Here is a 12,325-nt window from a genome sequence, read left to right on the forward strand (position 1 = left end):
TGGATGGCGCTGGTCAACAGAAATACCAAGCTGTGATTAGAAAACTGGACTTTTTAGCCCTGCCTTCCCATTTTCCAGAGAGAGGAGAGGAGCTGGAAATGAGGTTAATGATCATGTCTACTTATTGAAGCCTCCATAAAAATTCCAAAAGCATGCAGTTTGGAGAACGCTGGGGTTGGTGAACATGTGACATGGAGGTTCTGAGAGAGCTGTTCTAGAAGCCATGCCCCCTTCCACATACCTTGCCCTACTCACTTCTTCTATCCAAAAATACATCATATCCTTTTGTAATAAACTAGTAAACATTAAGTAAGCTGTTTTCCTGAGTCCTGTGAGATGCTCTAGTAAAGTAACTAAATCCAAGGAAGGTTAGTGGCAACTTCTGACCTATAGCAGGTAGAGCAGATGCACCAGTAATAACTTCCATCCATCTCCCGACAGAACTGTCAGAACTGACTTATGTTGTAAGACACTCAGCTGGTGTCACAGAACTACAGGGTGTGGGAAAGCCCCACACATCTGGTGTCAGAAGAACTGTCGTGTGAGCGTAAAGGAGAAACACAAGAGGAAGAATACATTTTCCTTTACAGTTCCTAAAGCCCCACCTTGCCCATATAACCTGTGTTTGGATTTCAGGCATTACTTCAATCAACGGGTATATTTTAATTGTCTGAGTAGCTTCCCCAAAGTGGTTACAGCTAACTAAGTAACAGTTATCTAAATTTTATCTAAATTCTCAAATTTGATACAATCTTATTAGAACTAGTTTTTTGAAGTATATTTTTTCTACAGTGCTGTATTAATGAGGCTCTTTATGATAAATGGCAAGATGTTTAAAAATTTTAGAACCATCTGGAATAAAAAAAACAACAATCTAGCTCCAATAAAGAAGGGGTAGTTTTAAAACCTGTTCTATAATACGCAATTTTAGGAGGATGGTCTTTGTAGGAATCAATTTTTGGTTTTCTACAAATTTTGTAGGAATCAATGAATAACCAGCAATAATTCAAAACTCCAGCTTCAACTGGGAGTTACACTGAAACTTATACTGGAGTCTGTTGCTTCAGAGTCTTTGATCATAGGTTCAATGCAAATTTGATGAAAAGAATTCACTTTAACTCAGAAGTCAAATTTCTATAAGACTTTGTAATGACATGGCCCTTAATGTTCTTGAAAGGCTTCTGGCATTTATCACACTGTGTTTACATGTGACAATCATACATTTTATGATTAAAGTGATACAGAAAGACTGTTAGTTCTTGAGTCTAACCCCTTGCTGTTATGTGGCCTAAGGTGGTATCAAATGAATAGAGTGACCCTGTAGGATCAGTGACATCTATGCTGGAAGAATTGAGAAAGCTGCATCTGGTTCAACTATAACCTGCAGCCCTCCCAGGAGATTAGTCAGGGGGCACTACGAATGGAGGAGGAAATGTGGCTAAAACAGTTGTTCCCTCACACACACTTCACTTTCCACCCTCTCCTCTTTGCTCTGTTCATCCCCTCTCACATCTTGAGGTGCATAATGAAAGAGATTATTATGTTGCTAGAACATGGCACTGAATCAGCCTATACAAAATTAATGTAATTACTATGTTGATTTCCAGATGTTAGCTTAATGCTGGTCTATTAAAACCTCTAAAGATGAAGCTTAAAACAAACAAACATTCTGAGTAAACACCCAAATGAAGACATGCCAGCAAGTTTGGTGATAATCTGAGGCCATGGCAGATATCTCTGGACAGGGCATTTTAGAAGTTGATTCTCTCCATCATCAACCATAACGACAGAATGTTCTCAGGTCCTTTTCAGTCTTTTTCTTCCAAACAGCCTGTGAATTCCTTGCTGCTTCTAGCCCCTGGCCTCTTTCCAGTCATCCCTCTGCCCTGCCCCCATGCCCACCCACTCTCGGCACCACGTACAGCCATATCCTCTTGACCTCACTGCTGTGCGTCACTGGACCTCTCACCCAGGGCTTGTTTCTTATCCAGGGTTTTGAAATTCAAGGGGAAAAACCCTCCTTTGGCTCAAACATGTCTCCCTCCCCTCTTCCTTCCTCCCCCGGACTCTACATAGGTGGGCAGGGTGGGCCATGAAGGTACCCAGCCTGGCCTCAGAGGGACACTTACTCTTCCTAGTTCTGTAGCCTACAGCAGGTTCCTGATGCCAGGGAAGCCTCCAATTTCTCAGTGATAAACTTTTGGATAATAATTCCTATTTCCTTGGTTTGAAGGAATAAAAGAGGTAATTCACATACATAGTGGCGGGCACATTATAAAGTCTCAACAAAATGTATTACTATTAATTTTGGGTCTTTTTCTATAGTTAATTTTTTTTAAAGCTTTTCTGTCTCTACCTGTAACTGTGAAATTATTCTGTTTCTTAGAATGGCTTACTTTTATTTTTTTTCCCTGATGAGAGCTTTTGTTAAATCTCTGGGCTCCTGGAAAGCAAGAGTGAAAAGAACCCGAAAAGTAATTGCAGTTCATCATCTTATAGTCTAGAGCAGTGGATCGCCAGTGTCTGGGATCTAATGCCTGACAGTCCAAGGTGGAGTTGATGTAACAACAGAAATAAAGCGCACAATAAATGTAATGCACCTGAATCATCCCAAAACTATTCCCCCACTCTGGTCCATGGAAAAATTGTCTTCCATGAAACCAGTGCCTGGTGCCAAAAGGTTGGGGACCACTGGCAGACTGTTTGGTCCTAAAAATCTCCAGAGAACACAAATTTACCACTTCTGTGAGATTTTGTTGTTGTTGTTATATCAGAATGTTGCAAATTTGTTCTTCAATCTTACTATTTTTAACTATAATCCTTGTACTGGGCTAAAATAATTCTACCTTTTAATAATTCTAAATTATCATTCAAGTTTTCATTAAATTATTTTTAAGTTGAACTGCATAGCTCTCTCTTCTTGATACGATCAAATGATACATTCTTCGTATTGACAGTCTCTCATAAGTAAATTTCTAATTATACACCTCCTCCACTTTCTCATTTTCTGGAGTCATTTCTGGATTGAATCAACTGTTTAGATAATGCATTTGTAGCATTCAAAATCATTGGCTTCCAAATCATACTGAGGAAATGTAGCTGACACTCAGTGTCAACTTTCATAGCCTGAGGTTTTGTTTGAAATTTTATTCTTTAATTATGTTTACCAATGCTGAATTTTAAAAACCAAACACCAATAATACCAATTTTTAAGAAGTAAATGAAATTAGCTTCTCCGATACCTTAGACAATCCCAAGTTAAACTGGAAGTCAGTCCTAACTTGTTCATTTGTACTCTTCTTCTAAGATAAAATCTAGTCCTGGCCAAATCATTATAAATAAGCAATATTATTTTGGATGACAATCCAAATAAGCAAATGTAAAAATACAATGCTGAGATATGGTTTGTGGCAAAGTTTCAAAAAAGTATGACTGTTAGGATTATTGTATACAGCTATTCATGTATCTTTTTTCATTATTAAGGTATATAATTATCTTGAAATCTATTATGGTTACTTTTCAGTGCATATTTTATAGTTGATAGCTATAGCTAATGATAACAACATTATTGGCTATTTCTGGGCCATAGATAAGCGTGTTTATACCGGATTCAATGGTATTATCATATGTCTCTAAAGTACACCCTCCAGAGATATACCACAAGGATTTCAACTGCAACTGCCCTTTAATAAGTTTTTCCTGTACCGAGTCTTAAAGGATTTGTTCCATTGCCTTAGCTATTTTAAGTTTAGACAGAACATCTCACATGACTGTGGTAGCCGTTTTTTCTTTCTTTTCCCTTTTGTTATTACTAGAGTTGTTTGTGTTTACTATTTTTATCTTCCTTTCCCAAAGACATATATTTGTCTGCAATCCCCTTGGATTTCTCAGGGCTAGCAGGTATTAGGGACAGCTTCATCAGGACTGTTTCAGGTTCCAGGGAAGCTGTCTATTTAGATTCACTGAAGGGTACAAGAAATGCTAACAGGAATTCAAGTAGTAAGCAATTGTACTTTTCGGCCTATACATGCACTTCTTACTCCCCGCTGAATTCATATAATTCCTGCTTCTTTGTGATTTATTCATTCATTTTGTTTGCTGTATTATCACAAAACAGAACAGCAAGATTTGGGGTTTTGAATCGTCTTATGATGCTGTAAGTGAAAAAAGTTAATCTGGTCATAGCTCATCACTCTTGAAGATATTGGTAAAAGAGAAACAGGTTTGGCATGCTTACCTTGTCTGACAGCTAGTGTGGTGGTATAGACCAAGAAGAGAAGAATGTAATTGAGGAAACTCTGGAAGACTGGTGTATTGGCATGGAAATCTTCTGACAGGTACTTGCTGGTCAAGCTAATTCCACAAATAAGGAGGGATAACACCTGGCCTAGAGCCACAGAGATTAACATCTCCCTGAGAAATAAAGAGAAACATAGCAAAGATCAGCAGGAAGTCCAATAAAACAATCACTTAAAATTTACTGAGCACTTACGCCATTCACTAGGCTACATGCAATAAACAGTGACTCTTTTAATTCATCACAGCAATCCTACTGGGAAGGAGCAGTTATTACTGGGATTGTGCAAAGGAAGGGGGCTTCCAGGTGGTGCTAGTGGTGAAGACCCTGCCAGCCAATGCAGGAGACATAAGAGACATCGGTTTATAATAGCCAGGACATGGAAGCAACCTAGATGCCCATCAGCAGACGAATGGATGAGGAAACTGTGGTACATATACACCATGGAATATTACTCAGCCATTAAAAAGAATTCATTTGAATCAGTTCTAATGAGATGGATGAAACTGGAGCCCATTATACAGAGTGAAGTAAGCCAGAAAGATAAAGACCAATACAGTATACTAACACATATATATGGAATTTAAAAAGATGGTAATGGTAACCCTATATGCAAAACAGAAAAAGAGACACAGATGTACAGAACAGACTTTTAGACTCTGTGGGAGAAGGCAAGGGTGGGATGTTCAGAGAGAACAGCATTTAAACAAGTATACTATCAAGGGTGAAACAGATCACCAGCCCAGGTTGGATGCACGAGACAAGTGCTCAGGGCTGGTGCACTGGGATGACCCAGAGGGATGGGATGGTGAGGGAGGTGGGAGGGGGGATCGGGATGGGGAACACATGTAAATCCATGGCTGATTCATGTCAATGTATGGCAAAAACCGCTACAATATTGTAAAGTAATTAGCTTCCAACTAATACAAATAAATGGAAAAAAAAAAAAAAGAGAAAGACACCGGTTGGATCCCTGGGTTGGGGAGATCCTGTGGAAGAGCACAGGGCAACCCACTTCAGTATTCTTACCCTAAGAATCCCACGGACAGAAGAACCTGGTGGGCTACAATCCATTGGGTCATGAAGAGTGAGACACGTCTAGAGTGACTTAGCATGCATGCAGTGGAAGAAACCAAAGTTTGGAAGGGTTAAGGAATTTGCTTACAGTCACATAATTAGTGACAAAGTTGGGAGTTGAGATTAAATCTCTCCAAGTGCTCCTGGCTTCTTCCCACTTCCCCTAGAGCTCTAGCGGAAATTAACGCTTTCCTGTTGCCACCATGGCATGAACAAATGTTCAGAAATCCGAGATAGAACTCAAAACTGACCAGGAGGGACCATATTCCAACCTTGTCCTAAGGTTCGCATATCAAAAAAGGGACTCTTCTCTTTCATAGACTGAAATCTTGGCTCTAGGAACACTTAGAAGAAAGGGCTATACAAACCCCTTAAATCTAGGAGTATCTCCTCTCCATTCCCAGATTTTGAATCTCTAACAAACACTAATAAGCACTAGTTTCTGCTCTCCTCTGCTCAAGTCGCAGTTGTTGATATATTAAAACTCTTATTCATAAAGGAAATTTAGTAACTGAAGTGGTGTAGTAAGAGATTGCAAATTTTATAAATATTTTCCATGGCATTTTTATAGGCACTGACCCTAAAGTCTTCTGTAGTCGAGATTACTGGCAAGAGTCAAAGAGCTCACTTTGCAGAGAAATAAAATGCTCATGTGGGCTCTGTGGTCACATACACCTGTATCCTCTGACACAAGATGAACCCCTAGCTTCAGTAAAGTAGGCTTCTGCTCTCGCCAAGAGTCTCACCTGATTTTCCAGGTTTATTTATTTATAGAAAAAGCAACATTGAATAAGAAAAGAGTCATATTTCTAAACAAAGAAGCATTATGCAGAGCATCTGCAGTATTACATATTTCCTTCCCCACGGTGTATGTGAATCCATCTTTCTGGAAGGTAGTCCCCTGCACAGGGTCCTGGGTAGACACCTTTCTTTTGTTCCAATAAAACTTATGTACCAAAACAGGTGGTGAGCAGATGTGACACATGGGCCAGAGTCTCCTGACCTGGTATAGACTCTGGGCCTCAGCTGGGTTGATATCTTGGTAGTATCCTTTAAAAAAAAAATGGCAAATCCATCACTCATCCCATTTGCTTTCAGGAGGAGGAAACACTGTGGCAAGGCATGTGGGCTCATGAAAAAGACTCTCCACAGGTTAGCTTGAAATCTATTGGTAGAGGCTGCCTTGACAGATTGGTAGACTGCTCTGTTTCCAAGTACTGGCCCTGACTCCTCAATTCAATCTTTATAAAGGAGTCAGAGATATTTTTAGATATATAAGTTTAAAATATTAATCTTTAGTTTAAAATCCTCCCCTATAGATGATACCCCATAGATGGCATCCTATAGAAAGCAGTGATCTATAAAGCCTATGTTACACTGTCTAAAAAGATGGCTGCCAACATTGCCTCACATCTTTCTACACTCAAGCTGCTCCTCCCAAAGGGAGGTGGGTTCTATTTTCCTTTTCAGGAAGCTGAGCTTGTCTTGTGACTTACTTTGACCAACAGAAAGTAGAGGGAGAGATGTCAGGTGATTTCTGAGCCTAAGTCTTAAGAAGCTCTCTGGCTTCCATTTTCTGCCCTCCTAGGATACAACTTCCATGTACAGAACCCCGAGGTAGACCACTGAATACTGAGAGGCTGTGAGAAAAAGAAAAGAGAGACCCAGCCAACCACTGCCACCGCAGCTGAAGCACCAGACATGTGCATGAGGATCGTGGATCCTCTGGCCCCGGGGCAGTGGTGCCAACCTGAGTCATGAGGAGCAGAGATGAAGCATCCCCAGACATTGCTGCCCAACTGGAGAACCGTGAGAAATAATCAATGGTGGTGCTTTCAGAGCATGAAGTTTTGGGTGGTTTGTTAAGCAGCAGCAGCAGCTACTGAAACAAGGCCTTCGATGCCTCCTCCACTCTCTACTCCTACCACCTTGGAGCCCTACCTCCTGCTTCCCCAATTTTATTCCCCCAGGGAGCCACAGCTCCAGCCCTGCAGAGCTACTTGCACTTCAACAATGAGTCATGGTCTTCTTCGTCAGCATTTCTTCTCACGTGTTATTATTTCCAGAGTGTTCATTCCAACTTGTCAGTCTGACTCTCATTCATCTTTCAAGATTTGGCCCACATGTTATGTTATCCCCTTTAAGAAGTATTCTCTGCCCTCTCTTTCCCTGGGATGTATCTCCTTTACTTCTGTATCGTTCTATAATGACTGTTTTTACTGGGAAGTTGGTACAACGCTCTTCACTCTGTCTACAGCTGGGCAATACCACTCAAAGTAAGTAGAAAATGAACACTTCAAAGACAGTAGGTACAACTAGGCAACACCAAACGATTTTGTTGAAATGAAAGGATGATTTTTTTTTAAAGGCAGAAGTAAAGAGAAGTACCAGAATCAACTCAAGAGTGTTTAAGCCAGCCTAGGAAGTGTGATATCCACTAACAAAAATCATGATAGGAGTTGCAGGACTTCCTTGATGGTCCAGAGGCTAAGACTCCACTCTCCCAATGCAGGGGTTCTGGGTTAGATCCCTGGTCAGGGAACTAGATCTCACATGCCACAACTAAAGATTCCACATGCCACAACTAAAGATTCCACATGCCACAGCTAAAGATCCTACATGCTACAATGAAGATAGAAGATTCCTCATGCCGCAACTAAGACCTGGTACAGACAAATTTTTTAAAAATGATTTGCAAAAAAATTATGATAAGGAGTTGTCTTTAGTGTAAAGATAACAAACATTTTTGGTATATTGAATTTGAGCTGCCAAATGAACTTCCAAATGATCCGGCAGTATCAGAATTCTGGGATCAGAGTGGAATAGGGAGGTTTCTCAACCAGGAGAAACATACGGAAGTTATACATATAAACATGGTGGCTAAAGCACTAGAACTGGATGCTATTATCATGGAAGAAAGGAGAGAAAATAGGAAGACCTAGGAAAAATCCTTGGAGAATCCCCAGGGTGGGTTTAGGGAAGAAACTAGAGGCATATCATTGGAGTCAGAAGCAGTTAGACCAGTGCTCTGTGAGGTGGGATGGGGTGGAAGGTGGGAAGGAGGTTCAGACAGAGGGGATTATATATACCTATGGCTGAGTCATGTTGATATATGGCAGAAACCAATACAATATTGTAAGGCAATTGTCCACTAATTAAAAATAAATAAAAAAACAAGCCGTTAGAAGTCTAAAGGGAAGACCACGATAGTTCTTGGTGTCAAGGAAACCAAGGGAATAGAGGTTTTCATGGAAGAAACAGATGTAATACTGAAGTTGCTTAAAGGGCAGGATGAATGAGGACTGATAGGACATGATTTGAAAGTCACTGCCAGCCTTTGTAATATCACTTTTGAGTGAAGAATACCAGAGCAACAGGGGTATCATGGAAAAGAAGGGAACAGAGAACTTCACAGAAGCACTAGTGGTAAAGAACCTGCCTGCCAATGCAGGACACATAAGAAACACAGGTTCGATCCCTGGGTAGGGAAGATCTCCTGGAAGAGGCTATGGCAACCCACTCCAGTATTCTTGCCTGGAGAATCCCATAGACAGAGGAGCCCGGAGGGCTACAGTCCTTTGCAGCATAGGGTTGCAAAGAGTTGGACATGACTGAAGCGACTTAGCACACACACATACACACAGTTAGTGGTACTAACTGGACACGAAGTGATGAGAAACAAAGGTGCTAATTTTGAAGAATTTTAAAGAATTCAAAGAATTATTTGCATAAGTTTGATCTAGTCACCACACAACATAAAATAACAGCTAAAATAATAATGTTTAAAATGATTAAAAATAATTTAGAGTGGATTCATGATTATCCTCCTCATTGGGTCATTTTTATTTGCATAATAACTTACATCTTCAATATGAGCTACAAGGGAGAGCTACAACTCTTATACCAGAGAGTGGGTACTGGTGCTGAGTATGTCTACTAGAGGATGCTGTGTATGGAGTATGTCCCCTTGGGAAAAGAAGGTCAACAATTACTGCTAGGACATGGTCATTCCTACACCTGCTTAAGTTACAACCATGGTATTTGAAACCTTGGCAATATCTTGAACAAAATCAGGCCATAAAAAATGACACATTAATGGCATAAGAGAATAAGATTTTAGACCTTTTAATGTGTATGTGCCAATACACTATAAAACAGCCTTCACGTGCCATGCTCTATACATGCAAAGATGAATAAGACATAGTCCTTGTCACTGGAGAACTACTAAACCAAGATTTTGGAGCTTAGTTCCCAAGTAATTTCCTACAAAACAGATGAAACAGAAATAACAATTCACATTTAATAAGTCCTTACTGCATGCCAAGTCCTAGGCTTGGCATTTATGCACACTGTTTTATTTAATCCCCACAAGAACTTTATAAGGCAGATATTAGCATGGTTGCATTTTATAGATAAGTAAACTGATGCATACAGAAGTAAGCAGCCAGCCCAAGGTCACAGAGCTAGCAGGGGGAAGAGTTTGGATGGAAACTAAGCTGTATTATTCCAAATCCCAACTTCCTAACAACTATGCTACACCACCATTATGCTGCCCCCAAAATACTCTTTGCCCTCACAAAGGACACAGATCACAGTGCTAAACCTGAGTGGCTGGCTTCCAGAAATATTCTGGGGAAGGTGAAGATAACATAAGTCAGCCCAACTGACTGAGGAAAGCTCTTCCACCAAAACATCTGTAATGTGTGCCTTTCAACAGAGGTCAACACAAGCCTATTCTTGTTCCTCAGCCAAACAAAACAGCAAATCTACTGTATTCAATTTCTCCTTTTAATTAGTAGCCATGCTGTTCAGGTGCTGCAGATGTGATTTGATAAAAAGGCAAATTATGGTTTTATCCATCATGCTAATCAACATGACTTGTAAAACAAGAGGGAAAGAAAGGGACCTTTTATCAGATTAGTTCGCCAATCCCTTTCCACGTAAAGGGAGCTCGATAATGTCACTATTGCAGTCTGCAAATCTACACTAAGTTACTAGAGTCACCAAAGCAAAATAAATAGGCAAATAATTAAGAATACAAGTAAACCTAGATGCTGACACTGCGAATTCCAATGCCCACCCCCTCCACTGCCCCCATTGTCTTTCTCTCATGAAATTCTCTTCTGTTCTTTTTTAGCACAGAATGAATACTTCTGGGGATATGTTTCTCAGAATGTCTTCTTAACACCGTCTGTGATTTAGGATCTTTTCACTTCATTTCCTGTCACCTTATCCCTTCTAACAATTTTTTCCCTGTACACTAGAAGAGATATGCGGTCCCTTCACCTAACTCCTCATAATTTTAAGGCACCATCTTCTCCAGAAAGCCACCCCTTGGCCGCCCCTTGCTTGCTAAGGCTGAGTTAAGCATCCTCATGTGTATATTCCTATCTCTACTTGTGCTTCCCATACTGTATAACTCATGAGCTCCTGAAAAAACGGGAATGCATTCTAATCATTTTTATATTCCTGGTTGCCTTGAAGACTGCTAAATGGGAAGGAGACATTGTTGTTTAGTCGTTCAGTCATGTCCAACTCTTTTGTGATCCCATGGACTGTAGCCCACCAGGCTCCTCTGTGCATGGGGTTTTCCAGGTACGAGTACTGGAGTGGGTTGCCATTTTCTTCTCCAAGGGATCTTCCTGACCCAGGGATCAAACCCACATCTCCTGCTTTGGCAGGAGGATTCTTTACCACTGAGCCACCTAGGGAAGTCCCAGGAAGGGGATAGATACTCAATAAATACAGAAGAATGAATGAACACATTCACAAGTGAACAAATATCTATAAATGAAAAAAGATCAGAAGACTTGAAAGATGGCTGCTTATCTTATCTTGAAAAACTATTAGCTCCAAAAGACAAAAACACCTAGTTTTTCCTGTATTCCATCTGCCAGTTAGACAGTGAGATTAATAAACTCTTTTCCACACAAGCTTGGTAAGGTGCTATCTTGCAAAAATAATGCTAAATATGGTGTGGGGTGGAATTTTGCGCTGGGAGTTGTTGGTTATTCATGTAGTTTATAGAATAGCACACCAGATGCATTTTAACATAGAATATAGAGTTCCTATAATTTTAGCAGCAGAAATGGAGACTGTGATACACATTTTGTCTTCTTTGTTTATGCATTTAAAAGGACATCCTACCCACTTTAAATTCAGAATGACTAGACAATGAAAAATGCATGAGTCTCAGGAAAAATAGTGCTGTTGGAAGCTGAATACCTGTTATAATAGAGCTTGTATTCATAAAGACTGACATAAACCATTACCAACAGCACTCTGTTCTGTTAAAGAAATAGACATTAGAATCTTGTGAATAAACCTGTGTTTTACAAAGTTGATATTCAAAATAATAAGATTTAAAATAAAACATAAGTTGAATCTCATTTTTTTCCCTTAGAAGAATACATTAAAGAATACATTCCTTTAAAAAGGTATGAAAAATTTCAACACAGAGTTACATAAACATATTGCTTTGTAATTCTTTGGCAAGAGAGTGAAACAATTATGTCATCATCTTGAATGAGAGCACATCAATCTTTGTGTAGAGACATCATCATTCTGTTAACTATTCTCAGGCAAATCATGTAAGATCTGCATATGAATTCAGATATACAAACGTAAGAACACTTACACTGCCTTGATGAAACACAATACCATTTGACCATGGGAAGAATGTGTTCTACAATGTTTTTTGACAAAATTCCTGTTTTCAGAAGTTAGAACATTGGCTTCTTGAAGCTCCTTGCTGAAAGGATTTATTCCCTTTGAGTATTAATTAAACTTCGATGTAAGGAGATTTTTAGGCAAGAAGCAAATACACATCTCCAGAGGATTAACATTAACTGGTGTTTCTTTGCCTCAGATTCTGCATTTGTGGAATTTAACCTATTCTCTGGTTCTGTCATGTCAGTGTTTTTGTTTTTGTTTTTTAGAAGAAACCAAGTA

The 12,325-nt window shown here is 39.7% G+C and overlaps 1 protein-coding gene across 1 annotated transcript in view; it reads right to left on the bottom strand.

Annotated features, from left to right (window-relative positions):
- SLC35F1 (solute carrier family 35 member F1) overlaps positions 1 to 12,325 on the bottom strand; it is a 416,463-nt gene that overhangs the window by 157,291 nt on the left and 246,847 nt on the right. Inside the window, exon 2 of the mRNA XM_043439006.1 lies at positions 4,238 to 4,413. Coding sequence (XP_043294941.1) covers positions 4,238 to 4,413 — 176 coding nt within the window. The remainder of the gene's footprint in view (positions 1 to 4,237; positions 4,414 to 12,325) is intronic.

Source organism: Cervus canadensis, chromosome 20 (genome assembly GCF_019320065.1).
Source record: "Cervus canadensis isolate Bull #8, Minnesota chromosome 20, ASM1932006v1, whole genome shotgun sequence".
In the NCBI taxonomy this organism is placed as follows: Eukaryota; Metazoa; Chordata; class Mammalia; order Artiodactyla; family Cervidae; genus Cervus; species Cervus canadensis.